The 24570-nt window shown below is 43.0% G+C and overlaps 1 protein-coding gene across 1 annotated transcript in view; it reads left to right on the forward strand.

The window, feature by feature from the left end:
• Positions 1 to 668: 668 nt before the first annotated feature.
• The window catches only part of LOC115142252 (calsyntenin-3-like), a 40980-nt gene continuing 17078 nt past the window's right edge, over positions 669 to 24570 (forward strand). The window contains 10 exon segments of the mRNA XM_065000133.1: positions 669 to 1010; positions 2057 to 2123; positions 5142 to 5264; positions 6196 to 6406; positions 6644 to 6852; positions 8152 to 8301; positions 10811 to 10996; positions 15653 to 15940; positions 22797 to 22909; positions 23844 to 24003. Coding sequence (XP_064856205.1) covers positions 2057 to 2123; positions 5142 to 5264; positions 6196 to 6406; positions 6644 to 6852; positions 8152 to 8301; positions 10811 to 10996; positions 15653 to 15940; positions 22797 to 22909; positions 23844 to 24003 — 1507 coding nt within the window. The 5' untranslated portion in view covers positions 669 to 1010.

The following is a 24570-nucleotide window of genomic DNA, read 5'->3' on the forward strand; positions in this document are numbered from 1 at the left end:
CTATTTATATTTGACTACTTTTACTTCACTACATTCCTAAAGAAATTAATGTACTTTTTTCTCCATACATTTTCCCTGACACCCAAAAGTACTCATTACATGTTGAGTGCTTAGCAGCACAGGAAAACGGTCCAATTTACACACTTATCAAGAGAACACACATGGGAATCCCTATTGCATCTGATTTGGCAGACTCACTAAACACACTGTACATTGTCTGAGTGTTAGTGTGTACCCCTGGCTGTCTACATTTTTAAAAACAAGAAAATGGTGTCTGGTTTGCTTTATATTAGGGAATTTTGTATTATTTGTTCTTTTGATACTTAAGTATATTTTTAGCAGTGCATTTACTTTTGATACTTATATTTAGAACCAAATACTTTTCGACTTACTCCAGTATTTTACTGGGTGACTTTAACTTGAGTGACTTTCTATTAAGGTATCTACTTTTACTCTGACAATTGGGTACTTTTTCCACCACTTGTGTACACGCTGTCTGGTAGACGGGGTGCTATGACGTCATTTTGCAGTCAGGGCGGGGAAAGGTAGTGACTGTTATAAGAAAGCGTGCCCCCAGCTTTGTCAGACAAAAATAATTATGTTGCGCCAAAATGAGTAATATCACGCGTTGTCCCAGACACTCAGAGAATTCAATAAACAGAGAGAACGCAATTTGGCAGGGAGAATTGGAGCTGAGAGGGAGAGGACGCAGTGTGGGCGGGTTAAGAAACACCGAGAGGGAGGGGACGTCAGCGTTACATTCCCATCGTTTTTGCCCCTTCATGCGACGTCTGCCGAAAACAAGGACATCGGCATTGAGATACTATCCGTTCGTATCAGTCTTGCATCAAACTGAAGCGTGCACATTTGAGCATATTCAATAGATCTGTATATGAAATTCCGTTACCTGCGCTTTAGATATTTTTGCGTCGGAGGAGGATAGCTGAGCTGCAGAGGCGCGGATGCTACGAGGGTAGCGTTGGGTACCACAACACCTCACACTCAGCACGGTAATGTGAAATTGACAGCGGCTTTCTTCTGTTTTTGATTGTAACCAGCATCTATGTCTAAAACAATATTTTTAAGGGTCCAAATATAGATCTGCTTGCGTATGGTGCCAATTGATGCACCTATCCATCAATATGGGCTATACAATCGATTAGTTATTGTCGCATGTCTGCATCACCTCTGTGTAGCCTTGGAACAACCTGTGCTACCTATTCATTTTGAGCAGAATATATATTGTACGGCCCTCTACACAGTCTCGTTCAAGTTTTTTGTTTTGATTTAATATATAGGCATAGGCCTAGACAGGCTTCGATTTTACGCATGGCAGTGAATGGTAGACTGTGTGGTATCGTGATGCCAATAACGGCTCAAATACCCCATGGAATCATTTTGAATACTGTTGTCAATTAACTGGCACGGACACCAAACCCTTAACCCACCCACACAGGCAAGTGAGTAGGTGTGTGTGCATAGGCAGCATATTGGCCTGTATAACCTATAACATCACTGTGTAATTTACCATCTCAAAATGAATGCAGCATAACTGGACACTACTAGGCTATTTATTACAGTTCACTTCAACTCTACCATGACCTGGGCCCATGTGCTGTCGTTTTACTGTGCTTTTATTATGCATTATTCCTCTGTATTCTGTATGAGGTGAAAGTATAGCGCCGGAAGATTCCGTTGGCTTAATATATTAGTATATTTACTGATGTGTGTTTGTCTGTCCTGTCCTGTCTATGTTCTCTACACCTCAGTCCATCTTCCAGTGCTGATCGGTTGAATGTGTCAAGCTCATTCTGAGGCTGGCCGAGTGTCTGCAGGTTTTCACTCCTCCCTTGTACTTAGTTGATTAATTAAGGTCACCGATTAGTTAGGAACTCGCATCACCTGGTGGTGTAGGTCTTAATTGGACACAAATTGAAAGGAGGAACCAAAAACCAGCACACTCGGCCCTCCATAGAATGAGTTTGACACCCCTGGTTTAATGCATGTACTGTATTCCTCTTCCCTCCTCCCTTCTACCTTTCCTTTCCTCCCTCAGATGGACAGAATGAGTTTTCTCTCCTTCCTCCTCCTTTGCTTGACTTCAGTTGCCAATGGCAACAAAGGTCAGTTTCCTTTCCTTTTGACTGTTTAATTGTACCGCTGAAATACGTTTTTTTTCTTTCTATTGCCATGGGAGCACACATACCTGTAGTCACGCTCAAGGCCAGGGCCCTTTTGTCGCTGTCCCCTGAACTCTAGAGGGAATTCAATCATATACCCACTCACTGTGCTCCAAGTCATAATATATTAAATGATATGTCTGTAATTTATGATTGCATACACATCACCATTATAGAGTGTTGTCCTTCATGGAGCCTGTATTTTGATCAATGTGGTGATGATGCTATATGTGTATGTGATTCCTTGTGTAATTGATAGCATGACTTTCAAAGGAGGATCAATCTTCTTCTCTCAGATAGATCCCCGCGGATAGCCATGGCTCTTGATTTACCAACGTTGTTCCAATGATTATCATGCTGGAGACTTGAAGTGAAACTGGAATGGTCCGAGTGGGGCGAGGAACGTCAGAGAGGGCGAGGGAGGAGAGGAGGAAGGGTGTGACGTTGAAAGACAGGAAGACACAAGTGGAGAGAAGGGAGTGACGCTGAAAGACAGGAAGACACAAGTGGAGAGAAGGGAGTGACGCTGAAAGACAGGAAGACACAATTTGAGAGAAGGGAGTGACGCTGAAAGACAGGAAGACACAAGTGGAGAGGAGAGAAGGGGAGCAAAAAGGAGTCGCTCCAAGGGAAGGGACACAGAGACACCGCGTGTGTGATAGAGGAACCGACAGATAGTTAGGAAGGGTGGGTGGGGAGAGGAAGAGAGAGAGATGGCATGTGGAATCAAGTGACGGCGTGAAATAAAAGAGTGAGAGCGGTAGAAGTGTGTGAGAGAAGGGCAGAGAACGAGGGGATGTTGTGTGGAGAGAGAGAGAAAGTGACAGAGAGAGGAAGAGTGCCAGAAAGAGATGTCTCTCAATCTGTAATCCTGGGTGTAATCCATGGCCCTGATGTTCAGATTTAATGCTGTATTGCAGAGAGAGAGAAATAGGGAAGGAGGGGATGGGAAAGAGAGACAGGCAGGGAGAGAGGGTTAGAGATAAATGACAAAAAGAGGGACAGAGCAGAAGCTTGAGGACAGGTGGTGTTCGTATCAGATTAACCATTGAGGATGGTGAATACTAGCCTGGGCATCACTCACTAGCCTGGGCATGACTCACCAGTCTGGTCACACGACCAAAGGGGTATACTACAAAGCAAGATGAAGGTGTTAACTTGGCTGAATATTCAGAAAAAAACGTTTTCATTTTTAGAAAGATAAGCTTAAAATGGGCATGGTCTAATTGACTCAACAACCAAACATACATCCCACTGGGGAAAAAACTGGATGAATCAACGTTGTTTCCATGTCATTTCAACAACAAAAAAGGTGGCAAAACTGATTGGATTAGGGAAAAAGTAATCAACGTAAGGGAATTTCCCCTTTTTTAAATCAAATTTTTTACCTAAATCCAATGATATGGTGAAATGTTTGGTTTATTTCACATTGAATTAATGTTAGTTGACAACTTAACCAAATGTACATAAAAACTAGACTGTGAGCTGATGTCTATGCCCAGTAGGATATCTACAGTGCATTCGGAAATTAATCAGACCCTTTGACTTTTTCCACATTTTGATACGTTACGGCCTTATTCAAAAATTTATTTAATATTTTTTTCTCATCAATCTACTCACGATACCTCATAATGACAAAGCGAAAACAGGTTTTTAGACATTTTTGCTAATTTATTAAAAATAAAAAACAGAAATACCTGTTTCAGACCCTTTGCTATGAGACTCGAAATTGAGCTCAGGTGCATTCTGTTTCCATTGATCATCCTTGAGATGTTTTTACAACTTGAGTGGAGTCAACTTGTGGTTAATTCAATTGATTAGACATGATTTGGAAAGACACACACCTGTCTATACAAGGTCACACAGTTGACTCTGCATGTCAGAGTAAAAACCAAGCCATGAGGTTGAAGGAATTGTCCTTGGAGCTCAGAGACAGGATTGTGTCAAGCATTGTAGGTCCCCAAGAACACAGTGGCCTCCATCATTCTTGAATAGAAGACGTTTGGAAACACCAAGACTCTTCCTAGAGCTGGCTGCCCGGCCAAACTGAGCAATCGGGGGAGAAGGGCCTTGGTTAGGGAGGTCATCAAGAACCCGGTGGTCACTTTGACAGAGCTCCAGAGTTACTCTGTGGAGATGGGAGAACCTTCCAGAACGACAACCGTCCCTGCAGCCCTCCACCAATCAGGCCTTTACGGTAGAGTGGCCAGACAGAAGCCACTCCTCTGTAGAACTCTTATCTCACGTTGATTCAGACCAGACTGCCATTTTAATTGTTATAATTTGCCAGAGTGTTTTTAATGTTGAAACGGCAGAGCGGTTGCTACACAACATGTCCTGTGGCTCTGTCATTGCTGTCTGAGTCTAACATCATAATTTCAGGGTCTAGTGAGGGAGACATGTCTAAAATAAAAGCCCCCAGGCTTTTGTTTTGGTCTTTGATTATTTGAGTGTAAAATCGTCACCGTTCCAGCTTGTTAGCTCAGCCTTTGATTGATATGGGTGAACATTCTGGAGAGAAATTAAATATTAATTGACAATTAGAGGGTGGATTCACAGCAAACTTTCCCTGTTTAATTTGGACGTCCATGTTTGCCAGTGAGTGAAGTGTGCCTGTGGGCAGGCTGCTTGGGCTGTTCTGATTGATATGTGCAATATACCTCTCCCTGTGTGATAAGGTGAAATCGGCCTAGGTGTAATTATGTTGCCAACTGACGCAAGGTGTGGAGTGACACTTGACGGGTGTGTTAGGGGGTGGGGTTTGAGTGTGTGCATTTCTGTGTGTGTGTGTGTCTTTATTTGTCTGTATGTGTATCTGCGGACACACATACACACACACACACACACACACACACACACGTCCTCCCATGTAAAGGGGTGTTACAAATACCTATGTTTTTCCCCCCTTCTGATTGCTCCGTTTAACCCAAGCCTCCTTTTGTCTCCTGTGTTGCCGTTCAGCCAATAAGCACAAGCCATGGATCGAGACGGAGTACCAGGGTATCGTCATGGAGAACGACAACACCGTTCTTCTCAACCCACCACTGTTCGCCCTGGATAAAGACGCTCCACTGCACTATGCAGGTACAGTACAGGCATGGTTAGAATGATCAGGGGGCACTTGGCAGTCCTCTAACAAATCAGGACTCCCCATATAACAATAAGCATTATAAAATATTAGCATTGAAAGTATGGTAGCAATGTATTTTACGGGACAAATATTACCGGGGTGTTTACTAATCAACACCGAGTATAAACACAAAACATGTTACCATTTGGAACATATTTGCTATTGATTACAATGGTCACGGTTAGTTCACTATCTCACTGGGCTATTGAAAACCGAGTCCCACAATACCCCTACAGTGAGTAAGCATTTTGTAGAGGGGAAATTGTTAGACATGTTTCTTATGTTATGCCGCCCTACAATTAGAATGGACAGAGTCGAATGGTAATTACACAATAATAACCAATGAAGCGCCATCATTTGTGCCAGAAAGTTCAGTAAATTCCAGGTAAATAAAGCGCTACCCAAAGGATTTTGCTGGGCACTCCCATAAGCATGACAAATATTAACATGGAAAATAATCATGTCTGTCCAGTCCTCTATTTTTAGGGCCGCCCCAATAGTCAATAGTCAATGTGTAAATCTATTCCTGGGTGCTACACTGGTCCTCCACAGCCAAGGGAAATTCAATTATTTGTATTCATTGGGAACATTATATGCCCTGTGCTCACAGAAATCATTATGGTACACATTTCCCAACTGGGACAATAAAGTGATTGATTGGATCATGTAACATCACATGGGGTTCATTGAAATAGATCACTGAATTTCATTTGTTATTTTCTTAGCCATTGAAGACTCTATTTGAGTAAATCCGTCAATGTAAATCATCAAAATGTAAGCCTACTGGGTCCTTGAGATGCACAGAGAGTCACTAGAAGTTAAATTGTCACTAAAAGGAGTTGGGCCCTCCCTTTCTCTCTCCTTCCCCCTCTCTCTCTCCTCCAGGTGAGATCTGTGGCTTCCGGGTGCACAATGGGCCCACGGGATCCAGTTCGGTACAGTTTGAGGCGGTGGTTCTGGACCGCTCGACAGGGGAGGGCCTGGTCCGCTCTAAAGAGCCCCTGGACTGTGAGAGCCAGCGGGAGCACAGCTTCACCATCCAGGCCTATGACTGTGGAGAGGGCCCCGATGGAGCCAACAGCAAGAAGTCCCACAAGTGAGATACACTACATTACCCTGAAGGACAAATAGGTTTAATGGATAGGGTTGTTGTCAGAGGTTATGCTGGTTTTGGTAGTTTGGAGAATGATTAACCCTTGGGTAATTTGTCAATGCTGTGCTTGATCAATACATTACTATATTACAATGCAGTTATGTATGTATTGACCTCTCTTCCTTCATCTTTATCATGCTCTTTACTTTTCTCCTATTTCTCTTTCTCTCTCTCTTTCAGGGCTACGGTGCATGTACGTGTGAATGACGTAAACGAGTTCTCCCCAGTGTTCGTGGAGCGTCGCTATGAGGCCTCCGTCCCAGAAGGCCGTCTGTTCGACCGCATCGTGCGCGTCGAGGCCCTCGACGCAGACTGCTCTCCACAGTACAGCCAGATCTGCTTCTACGACATCATCACCCCCAGTGTTCCCTTTGTCATCGATAACGATGGTGAGACCTACAGCTATGACAATTGAGCTGGGCTTTACATTAGTTTTCCACAAATAAATGAGGGTCTGCCTCGTCTTTACCAGAGCCATTTAGAAAATGTTTATCTAAATATATGGCTCTGGTCTTTAAAATGTCTTTATTTGATTCATATACTATAAAAGTGAATATAATGTGTGAGTTGACATCTTGTCCCCAATGAAAACAACAGTTAGCATGGTGATGACTACCAATCTGTAAAAATACGAGTTCATTTCCCTGTTCTGTTTCGGCTGTCTCCAGCTGGTCTTGTTGCTATGTACATTGCTAGAGAATGATCTAAGCCATGTCCAAGTATCTTGCTCACCCACATTGCAGTTTATATGCTATAGCATTCCTTTTGTACTGCAATGAATAGATTTGCAGCGTGTCTTTGCTGTAAGAAACCCCGGTTGACTCCCGCCTTCACAGGTAGATAGTCCTAGCTTTCAGAAGAACATTCATGTGCGTAGGTAGTAGTTGTGTAAGCAAAGCTACCGCATCAACACTGCTAGGGTAGGTTTCTTTGAACAGAGTCCAGAGGACAATCGGTTCCGGGGGTTAGGCCTTAGTCTAGTGTTTCTGTTGATCTTGTAGGCATGCTTCCTCTGAGGAGAAGCCTTTGATTTCAGTCTGCAAGACTCCCATTGACGGGCTACTGGTGGGAGATCGATAGCGGGCATTTTGTAATATGACAACGGCATAGGGGGAGGCAGATTTTCTCAGGAGTCAGGTTTTTACCGTGACTTTGCACAATTGGCAGTGACTGGGGAGGAGGTTCCAGGGGATGAGAAGTTCCTTTAATATATGGGTCAGGCTGCTGGGCCGAGATGAAGCACAGAGACTTTTTGTCTCAGCCCTGGCGGTTTATATGCCCCTAGTATTGTCACGGTCTCTCTCACTCTCTCCCCCCTTCTCTCTCGCTCTCTCTTTCTCTTTCATCCCTCCCTTTTGCCCCGTCTTTCTTTCTCCCCTGTCTCTCATTGTCTGGCGCCTGTCGTGCAGGTTCTGCCAACCATATCTTTGTGACATTCTCTCTTCGACTCTAGATATACTGTGAGAAGAAACTGTCTTTATTCATTCATATCGTTTTCTCTTCTCTCTCCCTCCCCTGTCGTTGCCTTTTCTATTTGAATATACTCCACTGAACAGTTTTGGTGTGTCTGAGAGTGTGTGTACAAAAGTGCGTATTTTTCATGCTGTGCTTTTGAGTAAGTGAGTGAATGACTGTTTGTATTGTACTGTACATAACTCTCTCTCCTTCCCTCTCCTCCCATCTCCTAGGTAACATTAAGAACACAGAGCCATTGGATTCGAAGCGCCAGCGTGTCCACACCTTCTGGGTGACAGCGTTTGACTGTGGCAAGAACCGTGCTCAGGCCGACGCCCAGGTCGTCGTCACGGTCAAACCGTCCTGCAAACCCGGCTGGATCGGTAATCAATACACTAAACCCATCACTCCCCTCATTATTCATGACTTCTTCATCTACCTCCTCAGTGGTAGTGTGGAATGGACCTATTCCCTATATAGTGCACTACTTTTGGACAGAACCGTTTGGCCCGTGGTCAAAAGTAATGCACTACAGTATATAGAGAATAGGGTGTAATTTGGGACTACATTAGTGTCTGAAATGATACTGTAGCATATAGAATGGACGTTGATGGTTTGTATTTTGCAGACTTCAATTGAGAAAATGGTGATTACGAAAGATGATAATGCTACGTGATATCTCAATTGGTGTGAATGGTCGAGGGACACAACTTACCTTTGCCTTTAGAGCATAATTATCATAACATGAATGACTTAACACATCATTTCTGTACAGTGCTTTCGGAAAGAATTCAGACCCCTTAACTTTTCCCACGTTGTTACGTTACACCCTTATTCTAAAATGGATTAAATCGTTTTTTCCCCTCATCAATCTACACCCAATACCCCATAATGACATAGCAAAAACAGTTTTCAAAAAAATGATAAACTGAAATATCACAGTTACGTTTAAGTATTCAGACCCTTTACTCAGTACTTTATTGAAGCACCTTTGGAAGCAATTACAGCCTGGAGTCTTCTTAGCAGTGGCGATTTTAGCATGTAAATCTTGGTGTGGCAAACTCCCCCAAAATTGTTTAAATGAACGGGGCATACACTACCGTTCAAAAGATTGGTGTCACTTAGAAATGTTTTTGAAAGAAAAGCACATTTTTCTGTCCATTAAACATATAACATCAAATTGATCAGAAATACAGTGTAGACATTGTTAATGTTGTAAATGACTATTGTAGCTGGAAACTGATGATTTTTAATGGAATATCTACATAGGCGTACAGAGGCCCATTATCAGCAACCATCACTCGTGTTCCAAAGGCACGTTGTGTTAGCTAATCCAAGTTTATCATTTTATAAAGCTAATTTATCATTAGAAAACCCTTTTGCAATTATGTTAGCATAGCTGAAAACTGTTATTCTGATTAAAGAAGCAATAAAACTGGCCTTTAGACTAGTTGAGTATCTGGAGCATCAGCATTTGCGAGTTTGATTACAGGCTCAAAATGGCCAGAAACAAAGACCTTTCTTCTGAAACTTGTCAGTCTATTCTTGTTCTGAGAAATGAAGGCTATTCCATGCGAGAAATTGCCAAGAAACTGAAGATCTCGTACAACACTGTGTACTACTCCCTTCACAGAACAGCGCAAACTGGCTCTAACCAGAATAGAAAGAGGACCCCGGTGCACAAATGAGCAAGAGGACAAGTACATTAGAGTGTCTAGTTTGAGAAACAGACGACTCACAAGTCCTCAACTGGCAGCTTCATTAAATAGTACCCGCAAAACACCAGTCTCAACATCAACATTGAAAAGGTAACTCCAGGATGCTGGCCTTCTGTGCTCACTTGAACAGGAAGGTGGCGCAGCAGTCCTTCTGGTTGGCAAATTCTGTCATCAAAGTCTGGCATTCTCTGGATTTATGGTGCTTTCAAGACAACTGGAAACTCTGGGGGAAAAAGAAGGCCGAATCATGACGTCAGTGATTTTCAGGTCCGAGCTCTAGAAAAAGGCCCGAATTCCCGACTTGCAAATTCTGAATTGATTGATCGTTCAAAACGTATTTTCCCAGTCGGAGCTAGTTTTTTTCAAGAGATCCCAGTTGTCTTGAACTCACTGAATATGTCAGAGTTTTCAGATGTTTTGATTGACAGCATGGCCAATGTATTCAACCTTTTCTGGCCCATGGTGTTGCATGTGAATGTTTATCCTTTTAAGCTTGGAAAAGAGACCATTAAACCCAGACTTGGACCACACACCCTTTCCACTGAATAGCAGGCTAGTGATTGCTTTGCAACGCTTGCAGTTAGCCACTGATTCCTTCCAAACCACTCATTGTTGAATTTGCAATTTCCAAGTTATGTTTACTTCCAATGACAGATGAGCATAATTTCTCTTCATATGACAAGGATTGAAAAGAATTTGCCTGTAGATTGTCGACTTGATTCAGGACGATGACTGCTTGTCTAGCTTGCTAGCTAAGATTTTGAAAGTATGATGTTAACATGATCAGTCCAATCAAAGCTACGGTAGATATAACAGGATTTGACATCTGTGGCCAATGACCTTGTGCCTTCTTGGATGGACACTTCTAATGTAAATCTATTAGCAGCACCCAAACGGCTTGAATTGTCAAGCTCTGCCATAGATTTTGTGGTGACGTAGTGTCCCCATGAGTGACAGAACCCTGAGCCAATCACGGCGCAACTAGAAAACATTACCAACCCCTATGCTCTGTACTTTTCCGCTGGCTGCACCACCACCAGAGAATGCACTGAGCTCGTCTGAAACACCTGCATTTTGGAGCTGCCTTACTCAAAATGTGGAAAAGGTCAAGGGGCCTGAATACTTTCTGAATGCACTGTATTTTGATGGGTTTATTTTCTTTGTTGGTTTTCAGGTTGGTCGAAGCGGGTGGAGTATACCCCCGGGTCAGGCAGCATTCCCCTGTTCCCCAGTTTGCACCTGGAGACCTGCGAAGAGACTGTGTGGAACATCCAGGCCACCGTAGAGCTGCAGACTGGCCATATTGGGAAGGGCTGTGACAGGGACAGCTACTCAGACCGATCAGTGCGCAGACTCTGTGGTGAGTGCTGCTTGAGTCTGGGCTATTCATGATGGATTCAATCTTTGGGATAATAATTTGTGACTATCCGAAGATTGAAATGGAACATGCTCAAGCCACATAGGTTTTAGCCCTATTTGCCACAAAAGCATAAAAAGACCTTGCCTTTGTGGTGTGTGCATAAATTAAATGAAGTAATGCAGTGAACTCTTGGAAGTGCTTGCACAAAGGATAGTAACATCTCATCCTGTGTTCTTGGAATCATATATGCATTTCAGGAGTGTACAGGCCCTGATATTCATTGAGCTCACAATATCAGCTTTTTATTTTATATATTTTTTTATTTTACCTTTTATTTATACAGGTTTTTCTCATTAAGAACATCTCTTTTCCAAGAGAGACTTACTCCAATAGCAGCAGGGGGAACAACGTTTCAGACAAAACAACTTACATACACTAACACAACATTAAACAAAACTATAAACACACATACAGTACAACAATTACATTTTACGTTAAAAACACGGAAGTCTTAACTAAAAACAGCTGTCCTAAAGACAATTACACTCTTCTATAATATATACATCGATCAAGTGTTTAAACTCCACCAACGAACCTAGATCATCAAATTTTTTAATGTTTAGGAGGGAATTCCAAGACCACGGAGCTATGTAACTAAAACTATTTCTACCATGACCTGTTCTAATTTTTGGTACTGTTAGAAGCAAATGAGAATGAGACTGTAATTGATATTTATTTACCGACCTGACTAAAAAAGAAAAGAGATAAATTGGCATTTTACCCAATATGGCCTTATAAATCAGTGTATACCAGTGTTTAAGCCTACGCAAGGTCAATGACTACCAGCCAACAGCTGATTTGTAATGAACCTGAGGGCTGCATGATACACTGAATCAAGTTCTCTCAGGGTAGTGGTTGAGGCCTGCATATATACAGTCTAAGTCGGAAGTTTACATACACCTTAGCCAAATACATTTAAACTCAGTTTTTCACAATTGCTGGCATTTAATCCGAGTAAAAATGCCCTGTTTTAGGTCAGTTAGGATCACCACTTTATTTTAAGAATGTGAAATGTTAGAATAATAGTAGAGAGAATGATTTATTTCAGCTTTTATTTATTTCATCACATTCCCAGTGGGTCAGAAGTTTACATAAACTCAATTAGTATTTGGTAGCGTTGCCTTTAAATTGTTTAACCTGGGTCAAATGTTTCGGGTAGTCTTCCACAAGCTTCCCACAATAAGTTGGGTGAATTTTCAGCTCCTGACAGAGCTGGGCCTCCTTGCTCGCACACGCTTTTTCAGCTCTGCCCACAAATTTTCTATAGGCTTGAGGTCAGGGCTTTGTGATGGCCACTCCAATACCTTGACTTTGTTGTCCTTAAGCCATTTTGCCACAACTTTGGAAGTATGCATGGGGTCATTGTCCATTTGGAAGACCCACTTGCGAGCAAGCTTTAACTTCCTGACTGATGTTTTGAGATGTTGCTTCAATATATCCACATAATTTTCCTTCCTCGTGATGCCATCCATTTTGTGAAGTGCACGGTCCCTCCTGCAGCAAAGCACCCCCACAACATGATGCTGTCACCCCCGTGCTTCACGGGACGGTATTGTTTGCAAGCCTCACCCTTTTTCCTCCAAACATAACGATGGTCATTACGGCCAAACAGTTCTATTTTTGTTTCATCAGACCAGAGGACATTTCTCCAAAAAGTATGATCTTTGTCCCCCCCCATGTGCAGTTGTAAACCGTAATCTGGCTTTTTTATGGCGGTTTTGGAGCAGTGGCTTCTTCCTTACTGAGCGGCCTTTCAGGTTATGTCGATATAGGACTTGTTTTTTACTGTGGATATATACTTTTGCACCTGTTTCCTCCAGCATCTTCACAAGGTCCTTTGCTGTTGTTCTGGGATTGATTTGCACTTTTTGAACCAAAGTACGTTCATCTCTAGGAGACAGGTGTTTGCAAATTGCTCCCAAGGATGAACCAGACTTGTGGAGGTCTACAATTTTTTTATGAGGTCTTGGCTGATTTCTTTTGATTTTCCCATGATGTCAAGCAAAGAGGTTCTGAGTTTGAAGGTAGGCATTGAAATACATCCACAGGTACACCTCCAATTGACTCAAATTATGTCAATTAGCTTATCAGAAGCTTCTAAAGCCATGACATCATTTTCTGGAATTTTCCAAGCTGTTTAAAGGCACTCTAAACTTCTGAACCACTGGAATTGTAATTAAGTGAATTATAAGTGAAATAATCTGTCTGTAAACAATTGTTGGAAAAATTACTTGTCACAAAATAGACATACTGACAAACTTGCCAAAACTATAGTTTGTTAACAAGAAATTTGTCCGGTGGTTCTAAAACAAGTTTTAATGACTCCAACCTAATTGTATGTAAACTTCTGACTTCAACTGTATAACATCACTAAAATCTAAAACCGCCAGTAATGTACATCGTACCAGCTCCTTCCTGCCCTCCAAAGAAAAACAAGCCTTATGTCGGTAATAAAAACCTTCTCAAGTTCTTTACATGCACTGTGAAGCTCAGCTTATCATCAACCCACACACCCAAATGTCTGTACACTTTAACTTGCTCTATAGTATGTCCAGCCAATGTAGAAATTACATGATTAGTAACATGCCTGGCATTTGAAAATACCATGCATTTTGTTTTACCCGAATTTAGAACCAGCTTTAAATCATATAGATTCTATTGTATGATGTTAAATCCTCTTTGGGCATTTTCAAAAGCTAAAAATAAACTACTACCACTTGAATAAAGAATATTATCATCTGCATAAAAATTAACATCCACTGTTTCCTATAAAATCCCCAATGTTGTTGATATACAAAATGAACAACAGTGGGCCCAAAATAGAACCTTGCGGAACACCTGAGCACACCTCTATGGACTCAGATTTACAACTATCCACCATTACACATTGTGTACGATTTGATAGGTAATTTATAAACCAATCTAGAGCATGACCAGTAATCCCACAACATTTTAACCTTTGCACTAACACAGCATGGTCCACAGTGTCAAAAGCCTTCGACAAATCAATAAAGACAGACACACAATGTTACTTCTTATCAAGAGCACAGTGGATGTCATTTAAAATCTTCAATGTTGCCGAAACAGTGCTGTGGCCAGACCTAAAACCTGATTGCATTCCATTTATGATGTTGTTTTCTTGGAAGTAGGCCTTTAGCTGCCTACTAACTAAGGACTCCAGTACCTTTGATGGTACAGACAATTTTGATATGGGTCAATAGTTGTCAAGTAGCGAAGGATATCCACCTTTCAGGAGAGGCAGTACAAAAGCAGATTTCCATAACTTGGGGATTTCCTTAACATCAAGCGTGAGGTTAAAAATACAAGTTAAGGGGAGCAATGATGTCTGCAGCTAGGTGAAGGAAGGGGGGGGGGTCTAGTTCATCAGGGCCAGGGGATTTTTTTCCATCAATTTCTTTCAGGGCTTTACACACCTCTTAAACAGAGAAGGATGAAAATGAGAACCCAGTGAAGGAGTACACAGGGGTGTAAGGTACATTTTTAGGGGGCTCAATTATACCTTTGACCTTTTCAAATAAACTGCCTGCATCTGAAGAAAAAAAATGCTGATTCAAGGCTTTCAGAATGGAGGTTCTCTGTTACAATCTGTGTGTCTACCAACAATTGTTTGGGAAGCTGTGTATCTTTTTTGCACTCCAAACCTTACTTGCCAAAATTTGGATGGATCATTTAAAATATGTGAAGTAGATTTCAGGTAGTGGTCTGCTTTCAATTTATGGATCATAGCCACACCCATATCTCTAAGACATTTAAACGCCATCCAATCATCTGCCAAACCAGTCCCTCTTGCTTTAGCCCACATAGCATTTCATTCCCTTATGATCTAGTAAATTCCTTAGCAAACCAAGGGTTCTCTCTGCCCTTAGTCCTGATTTTGTTAAAGGGGCATGCCTATTGCATACATCCTGGAATGCATTGTGGAAGTAAGAAATTCTAGTTCAACATCAGGGATTAATTCCATTCTATTCCATTCAATGCTACATCATGTAAAAAACCTTGAATATCAAACCACTTCCAGTTTCTTTTCGTAATGACACATGGAGATTTCTTAGGGATTTTAACATCTCTCACACAGGCTAATAGCACATTGATCACTTATGTCATTTGCAAATATACCAGAAGCATTCAAACGATGAGGAGTATTGGTTACGGTCAAATTTCAGAGGATATTTTATATTCAACCTAGTTACACTGTTGATAATCTGAGTGAGATTATAAGTATTGCATAGAATTTTGAGTTGATCAGAGCTAGATGTTAACCAGTCCTGATTCAGATCACCCATCAGGACAAACTCAGAATTGACATTCTGTGATAACAATTCAAAAATACAATCCAGAGAGCCAAGCTTACATTTAATGAGTCCAAAAGTCAGCTCGTTAAGGCATTAACGTGTTTAGAGTAAGTAAGCAGAGTAATGCAGCAACATTGGAGTGAGTCAAAAGCGGTTTTGAACTCCCAACCTGAAACAAGCACATTAACCACAGACAGTCCCAAAAGAGTTAATGCTTCTAAGGCCGTTACCAAGTCTAGGGTTGTACAGTATGTCATTCGTGATTTCACTCCTGTCTCACCAGGTGCTGTGAGAGGTGAAGTGGATTTACTCCCGCCCCCATCCCCAGCAGCCAATTGGACCTCAGCCTTGCCCACCCTCCCTTCTTCTGATTCGTCCCTGGTGTTCTCCTTCAATGGCTCCACCCATGTTGCTGTGGTACCCGACTCCGTTGCCGCGGCCGTATCCGGAGACCATTTCACCCTCCAGCTGTGGATGCGAAGGGGTGGGATCAACACCCAGCCTCCGACTAATCAGGCCAGAGGAAACCGCAGGGAGGAGGAGACTATCGTCTGCAGTACCGTCAAGAATGGTCAGTCAAATGGTCAGTCACAACTGTCAGTTAAAGTAAAAATACTTGAAAGCACTACTTAAGTAGTTTTTTGCTTTTTGTTTTAATTTATATTTTTTACTACTTGTACTTTTACTTCACTACATTCCTAAAGAAAATAATGTATTTTTACTCCATACATTTTACCTGACACCCAAAAGTATTCATTACATTTTTAATGCTTAGCAGGGCAGGAAAATGGCCCAATTCACACACTTATCAAGAGAACATCTCTGCTCATTCCTACTGCCGCTGATCTGGCGGACTGACTAAACACATGCTTCGTTTGCAAATTATGTCTGAGTGTTGGCGTGCGCCCCTGGCTATCCGTAAAAAAACAAAAACACTCAAATTGTGCCGTTTGGTTAATATAAGCAATTTGAAATGATTTATACTTTTACTTTTGATACTTAAGTATATATTTGCAATTATATTTCATTTTGATACTTAAGTATATTTAAAAGCAAATACTTTAAGACATTTACTCAAGTAGTATTTTACTGGGTGACTCACTTTTACTTTAGTCATTTTCTATTAAGGTATCTTTACTTTTACTCAAGTATGACAATTGGGTACTTTTTCCACCGCTATGTACCAGTCAGAAGTTTGGACACACCTACTCATTCAAGGGGTTTTCTTTATTTTTTACTATTTTCTACATTGTAGAATAGTAGTGAAGACATCAAAACTATGAAATAACACATATGGAATCATGTAGTAGCCCCCCAAAATTGTTAAACAAATCAACATATATTTGAGATTCTTCAAAGTAGCCACCCTTTGCCTTGATGACAGCTTTGCACACTCTTGGCATTCTCTCAACCAGATTCATGAGGAATGCTTTTCCAACCGTCTTGAAGGAGTCCCCACCAATGCTGACCACTTGTTGGCTGATTTTTTTATATGTATTTTTTTTCACCTTTATTTAACCAGGTAGCCTAGTTGAGAACAAGTTCTCATTTGCAACTGCGACCTGGCCAAGATAAAGCGTAGCAATTTGACACATACAACAACACAGAGTTACACATGGAATAAACAAAATATACAGTCAATAATACAGTAGAACAAAAGAAAACAAAAAGTCTATATACAGTGAGTGCAAATGAGGTAAGTTAAGGAAATAAATAGGCCATGGTGGTGAAGTAATTACAACACAGCAATTAAACACTGGAATGGTAGATTGGCAGAAGATGAATGTGCAGGTAGAGATACTGGGGTGCAAAGGAGCAAAACAAACAAACAAACAAATACCAGTATGGGGATGAGGTAAGGAAGATAGACGGGCTGTTTACAGATGGGCTACAGTGCCTTGCGAAAGTATTCGGCCCCCTTGAACTTTGCGACCTTTTGCCACATTTCAGGCTTCAAACATAAAGATATAAAACTATTTTTTTGTGAAGAATCAACAACAAGTGGGACACAATCATGAAGTGGAATGACATTTATTGGATATTTCAAACTTTTTAAACAAATCAAAAACTGAAAAATTGGGCGTGCAAAATTATTCAGCCCCTTTACTTTCAGTGCAGCAAACTCTCTCCAGAAGTTCAGTGAGGATCTCTGAATGATCCAATGTTGACCTAAATGACTAATGATGATAAATACAATCCACCTGTGTGTAATCAAGTCTCCGTATAAATGCACCTGCACTGTGATAGTCTCAGAGGTCCGTTAAAAGCGCAGAGAGCATCATGAAGAACAAGGAACACACCAGGCAGGTCCGAGATACTGTTGTGAAGAAGTTTAAAGCCGGATTTGGATACAAAAAGATTTCCCAAGCTTTAAACATCCCAAGGAGCACTGTGCAAGCGATAATATTGAAATGGAAGGAATATCAGACCACTGCAAATCTACCAAGACCTGGCCGTCCCTCTAAACTTTCAGCTCATACAAGGAGAAGACTGATCAGAGATGCAGCCAAGAGGCCCATGATCACTCTGGATGAACTGCAGAGATCTACAGCTGAGGTGGGAGACTCTGTCCATAGGACAACAATCAGTCGTATATTGCACAAATCTGGCCTTTATGGAAGAGTGGCAAGAAGAAAGCCATTTCTTAAAGATATCCATAAAAAGTGTCGTTTAAAGTTTGCCACAAGCCACCTGGGAGACACACCAAACATGTGGAAGAAGGTGCTCTGGTCAGATGAAACCAAAATTGAACTTTTTGGCAACAATGCAAAACGTTATGTTTGGCGTAAAAGCAACACAGCTCATCACCCTGAACACACCATCCCCACTGTCAAACATGGTGGTGGCAGCATCATGGTTTGGGCCTGCTTTTCTTCAGCAGGGACAGGGAAGATGGTTAAAATTGATGGGAAGATGGATGGAGCCAAATACAGGACCATTCTGGAAGAAAACCTGATGGAGTCTGCAAAAGACCTGAGACTGGGACGGAGATTTGTCTTCCAACAAGACAATGATCCAAAATATAAAGCAAAATCTACAATGGAATGGTTAAAAAATAAACATATCCAGGTGTTAGAATGGCCAAGTCAAAGTCCAGACCTGAATCCAATCGAGAATCTGTGGAAAGAACTGAAAACTGCTGTTCACAAATGCTCTCCATCCAACCTCACTGAGCTCGAGCTGTTTTGCAAGGAGGAATGGGAAAAAAATTCAGTCTCTCGATGTGCAAAACTGATAGAGACATACCCCAAGCGACTTACAGCTGTAATCGCAGCAAAAGGTGGCGCTACAAAGTATTAACTTAAGGGGGCTGAATAATTTTGCACGCCCAATTTTTCAGTTTTTGATTTGTTAAAAAAGTTTGAAATATCCAATAAATGTCGTTCCACTTCATGATTGTGTCCCACTTGTTGTTGATTCTTCACAAAAAAATACAGTTTTATATCTTTATGTTTGAAGCCTGAAATGTGGCAAAAGGTCGCAAAGTTCAAGGGGGCCGAATACTTTCGCAAGGCACTGTATGTACAGGTGCAGCGACCCGTAAGCTGCTCTGACAGCTGGTGCCCAAAGCCAGTGAGGGAGATGTAAGTCTCCACCTTTAGAGATGTCTGCAATTCGCTCCAGTAATGGGCAGCAGAGAAGTGGAAGGAAAGACGACCAAAGGAGGAATTGGACCTGGGGGGCGACCAGCGAGATACACCCGCCGGAGCGCGCGCCACGAGTGGGCGCTGCCATGGTGACCAGTGAGCCGATACAAGGCGGGGCTTTACCTAACAGAGACTTGTAGATAACCTGTAGCCAGTGGGCTTGGCGACGAGTATGAAGCGAGGGCCAACCAACGAGAGCGCATAGGTCGAAATGGTGGGTAGTGCATGGGGCCCCGGTGACAAAACGGATGGCACTGTGATAGACCGCATCCAGTCTGTTGAGCAGAGTGCTGGAGGACATTTTACAGATGACATCACCAAAGTCGAGGATCGGTAGGATGGTCAGTCCCACGAGGGCATGCTTGGAAGCATGGGTGAAGGACACCCCGTTGCGATATAGGAAGTCGACTCCAGATTCAATTTTGGATTGGAGATGCTTAATGTGAGTCTGGAAGGAGAGCCCACAGTCCAACCAGACACAGTCCAACCAGACACTACATTCGTAGTTGTCCACGTATTCTAAGTCAGAGCCGTCCAGAGTAGCGATGCTAGACGGGCGAGCAGGTGCGGGCAGTGATCGATTGAATAGCATGCATCCAGTTTCACCTGCGTTCAAGAGCAGTTGGAGGCCACGGAAGGAGAGCTGCATGGCATCGAACCTCGTCCGGAGGTTAGTTAACACAGTGTCCAAGGAGGGGCCAGAAGCATACAGAATGGAGTCGTCTGCGCAGAGGTGGACCAGAGAATCACCAGCAGCAAGAGAAACACCACTGATGCACACAGAAAAGAGAGTCGGCCTGAGAAATGAACCCTGTGGCACACCCACAGAGACTGCCAGAGGTCCGGACAACAGGCCCCCCGATCTGACACACCTAACCCCACCAGAGAAGTAGCCGGTAAACCAGGCGAGGCAATCATTTGAGAAACCAAGACTGTCGAGTCTGCCAATAAGAATGTTGTGATTGACATAGTCGAAAGCCTTGGCCAGGTCGATGAATACGGCTGCACAGTAATGTCTCCCACCGATGGTGGCCACGATGCCGTTCAGAACCTTGAGCGTGGCTGAGGTGCACCCACGACCAGCTCCGAAACCAGACCGCACAGCGGAGAAGGCATGGTGGGACCCGAAATGGTCAACAATCTGCTCGTTAACTTGGCCCTCGAAGACCCTAGAAAGACAGGGTAGTACAGACACAGGTCTGCAGCAGCTTGGGTCCAGATTGTCACCCCCAGCTTTCCAATCTTTGGGAATCTCAGACGACACAAAGAGAGGCCGAACAGGCCAGTAATAGGGGTTGCAACGATTTCGGCAGATAATTTTAGAAAGAGAGGGTCCAGATTGTCTAGCCTGGCTGATTTGTAGGGATCCAGATTCTGTAGCTCTTTCAGAACATCAGCTATCTGGATTTGGGTAAAGGAGAAATGGTGGGGGCATTAGCGGGTTGCTGTGGAGGGTGCCGGGCAGTTGACCGGGGTAGGGGCAGCCATGTGGAAAGCATGGCCAGCCGTAGAGAAATGCCCATTGAAATTCTCAATTATAGTGGATTTATCGGTGGTGACAGTGTTTCCTAGCCTCAGAGCAGTGGGCAGCTGGGAGGAGGTGCTCTTATTCTCCATGGACTTTACAGTGTCCCAGAACTTTTTTGAGTTCGTACTACAGGATGAACATTTCTGTTTGAAAAAGCTTGCCTTTCGCTTTTCTAACTGCCTGTATATTTGTTCCTAATTTCCCTGAAAAGTTGCATTTCACGGGGGCTATTCGATGCCAATGCAGAACGTCACAGGATGTTTTTGTGCTGGTCAAGGGCAGACGGGTCTGGAGTGAACCAAGGACTATATCTATTCCTAGTTCTACATTTTTGAGAGGGGCATGCTTATTTAAGATGGCGAGGAAGGCACTTTTAAAGAATAGCCAGGCATCATCTACTGACGGGATGAGGTCAATGTCATTCCAGGATACCCCGGCCAGGTCGATTAGAAAGGCCTGCTCGCAGAAGTGTTTCAGTGATGAGGGGCGGTCGTTTGGTCGCAGACCCATTACGGATGCAGGCAATGAGGCAGTGATCGCCGAGATCTTGATTGAAAAAAGCAGAGGTGCATTTGGAGGGCGAATTAGTTAGGATGACATCTATGAGGGTTGTACCTGGTAGGCTCATCGACAATCCGTGTGAAATTGAGGGCATCAAGCCCAGTCTGAAGGATGGCCGGGGTGTTAAGCATGTCCCAGTCTAGGTCACCCAGCAGCACGAGCTCAGAAGATAGATGGGGGGCAATCAACCCACACATGGTATCGAGGGCACAGCTGGGGGCAGAGGGAGGTCCACAGCAAGCGGCAACAGTGAGAGACCTGAAAGGAGAATTTCCAGAAGTTCCTTCAATTTCCTTCACTCTGCGGTCCAACTCATCCCAAACCATCTCAATTGGGTTAAGGTCAGGTGATTGTGGAGGCCAGGTCATCTGATGCAGCACTCCATCACTCTCCTTGGTCAATTAGCCCTTTCACAGCCTGAAAGTGTGTTTTGGGTTATTGTCATGTTGAAAAACGAATGATAATCCCAAATAAGCCCAAACCAGATGGGATGGGTTATCGCTGCATTATGCTGTGGTAGTCATGCTGGTTAAGCATGCCTTGAATTCTAAATACATCACAGACAGTATCACCAGCATAGCACCATCACACCTCCTCCTCCATGCTTCACAGTGGGAACCACACATGCAGAGATCATTCGTTCACCTACTCTGCCTCTCACAAAGACACGGCAGTTGGAACCAAAAATCAAACATTTGGACTCATCAGAACAAAGGACAGATTTCCACCAGTCTAATGTCCATTGCTCGTGTTTCTTGGCCCAAGCAGATTTCCACCGGTCTAATTCATATTCCTCTTCTTCTTATTGGTGTCCTTTAATAGTGGTTTCTTTGCAGCAATTCAACCATGAAAGCCTGATTCACGCAGTCTCCTATGAGATGTGTCTGTTGCTTGAACTCTGAAGTATTTATTTGGGCTGCAGTTTCTGAGGCTGGTAACTGTAATGAACTTATCCTCTGCAGCAGAGGTAACTCTGGGTCTTCCTTTCCTGTGGCGGTCCTCACGAGAGCCAGTTTCATCATAGCGCTTTATGGTTTTTTGCGACTGCACTTGAAGAAACTTGAAAAGTTCTTGAAAGTTTCAGAATTGACTGACCTTCATGTCTTAAAGTAATAATGGCCTGTCGTTTCTCTTTCCTTATTTGAGCTGTTCTTGCCATAATATGGACTAGGTCTTTTACCAAATAGGGCGATCTTCTGTATACCACCCCTACCTTGTCAGAACAAAACTGATTGGCTCAAACGCATTAAGAAGGAAATGAACTTTTAACAAGCCACCCCTGTTAATTGAAATGCATTCCAGGTGTCTACCTCATGAAGCTGGTTGAGAGAATGCAAAGCTGTCATCATGGCAAAGGGTGGCTTCTTTGAATAATCACTTTTTTGGTTACTACATGATTCCATATGTGTTATTTCATAGTTTTGATGTCTTCACTATTATTCTACAATGTAGAAAAGAGTAAAAATAAAGAAAACCCCTGGAATGAGTAGGTGTGTCCTACTTCCCACGGCTATGTATACTGTATCTATATGGCTCTGCTTCAGTCTAATTCTATGAAGTCTATGGCGAGGAAATATGAAAATCCTTTTGTTGTGAGATGCACTGCTTGTGTCTCCTATTCCTTCTGCAAGTTTGGTCTCAAATGCTGTTTTCTGTCTACTGACTGCCAGTCTCCTCTCTCTGTTCCTCAGACGACTCCTTCTCCCACTACTCTCTCTCCGTTCACGGCTGCCGTCTCTCTCTTTTCTACTGGCCCGACGTCTCCGCTGCGCGGCCCGTGAAATTCCTCTGGAAACTGGAGCAGGTACTATGGGAATGCTGCTGGATGAGGGTGGAACAGTTGCTAGTTGGAGTGCTATGAGTGAAAGAGCCATTCAAAAAGGCCAATGCTCACTTACTGCCAGTTGCAATTGTATTGATTTATTTTTAAGACGACTGCATTAAGTAGGGTTACAGCCTGATCCCAAGGCAGACTCGCTAGCTACAAGGGAAAGGGAAGACCTAGTCAGTTGCGCAACTGAATGCATTCAACCAAAAATGTGTCTTCCGCGTTTAACCCTACACCTCTGAATCAGAGCGGTGCGGGGCGCTACCTTAATCGACATCATCGACACCCGGGGAGCAGTTGTTGTGGGGGTTAACCACTTTGCTCAAGGGCAGAACGGCATATTTTTCCACCTTGCCGGCTTGGGGACTCAAACAAGCAACCTTTTGGTTACTGTCGCAATGCTCTAACCGCTAGGCTAGGATATGTTCCTTGGGGGAGTTTGTAGATATGGACAAGAAGCAGGGGGATTGGGAAGAATAGGATTTGGATGAGAGGCAGGGGCAGAGGGGATAAGGGGATGCTGTGGTTGTGCGGTTTTGGGAGGAGGTTGGAGGGGGGACTAAGTGGTTTTTGCTCAGGTTACTGGTCGCAGACCACTTAAAATGGGTAGGATTATAGGGGCCAAGCTGATACAGATAACATTTGGCAAATCCCTCTGTCTCTCTTTACTTCTTTATCTGTCTCTCTTCTGCGACAAGAATTGTTACAGTGCTCAGTCTGGTGTCATGGGTGTAGTGTTCAGTAGAAACAAAAGGGATAAAACATTTAGAAACATTCTGATATTATATGGGATAAGTTCATGTAGCACATCTAGTAGATTTTTTTGTTTATTCTCCTGTTGTTTCTGCTGTGTTCAGCTGTTTCTTGACCTCTGACCCATCGTGTCTCCATGTCCTTCTTTCCTCTCTAGGTGTGTGACAGCGAGTGGCATCACCTGTCCCTCAGTGTCCAGTTCCCCTCTGTGACACTGTATGTGGATGGAGTCACCTTCGACCCCGCCCTCATCCACGACAACGGAGTCATACCCAACCCTGCCCCACGACAGCGACTGGTCATTGGCGCCTGCTGGGGTAACGATTGGTTAAACCAAAGACAGGCTAAAACTGCTTCTCCAATAGAAATCCCCAATCACACTTATAGGCGATGTCATGGCGACATTGGCTAGCTAAGCTCATGCGTAGAAACACAATATGGTGTCTAACAGTCGTCTGGCGCCGAACTGCGCAAATGAAAGGCACTCCTTCGATATTAAATTGTTTTTCACAAAAATTCTAAAGTTTCAGTTTGTCACTTTAACAAGGTTGGAGTAATAAGATGTTCATCTACTTAAGATATTGGCTCGAAACTAGGTTGTGCCTTTAGATTCCGAGAAAATAAACAACTAAGGAATCAGTTTTGACTTCCCCAACCCCGGCCTGGTCTGTTTCACAAGAGTTACCAGAAGTGTTGCGATGTTAAGCCTCTGGGTTTAGAAACTCTGTGGTTAAACTTTACACCACGTAGAGCGGATCAACTTTACTGCATAGAACCCCTGTCAGCAAATGAAGGATGCCTAAGTGGGTCACACTTTACATTGCAGAGGTCCTATACTAGTGTAACTACCAGTTGAATAACTAATAACATATTTTTATATAACA

Source organism: Oncorhynchus nerka, linkage group LG14, assembly GCF_034236695.1.
Source record: "Oncorhynchus nerka isolate Pitt River linkage group LG14, Oner_Uvic_2.0, whole genome shotgun sequence".
Classification (NCBI taxonomy): domain Eukaryota; kingdom Metazoa; phylum Chordata; class Actinopteri; order Salmoniformes; family Salmonidae; genus Oncorhynchus; species Oncorhynchus nerka.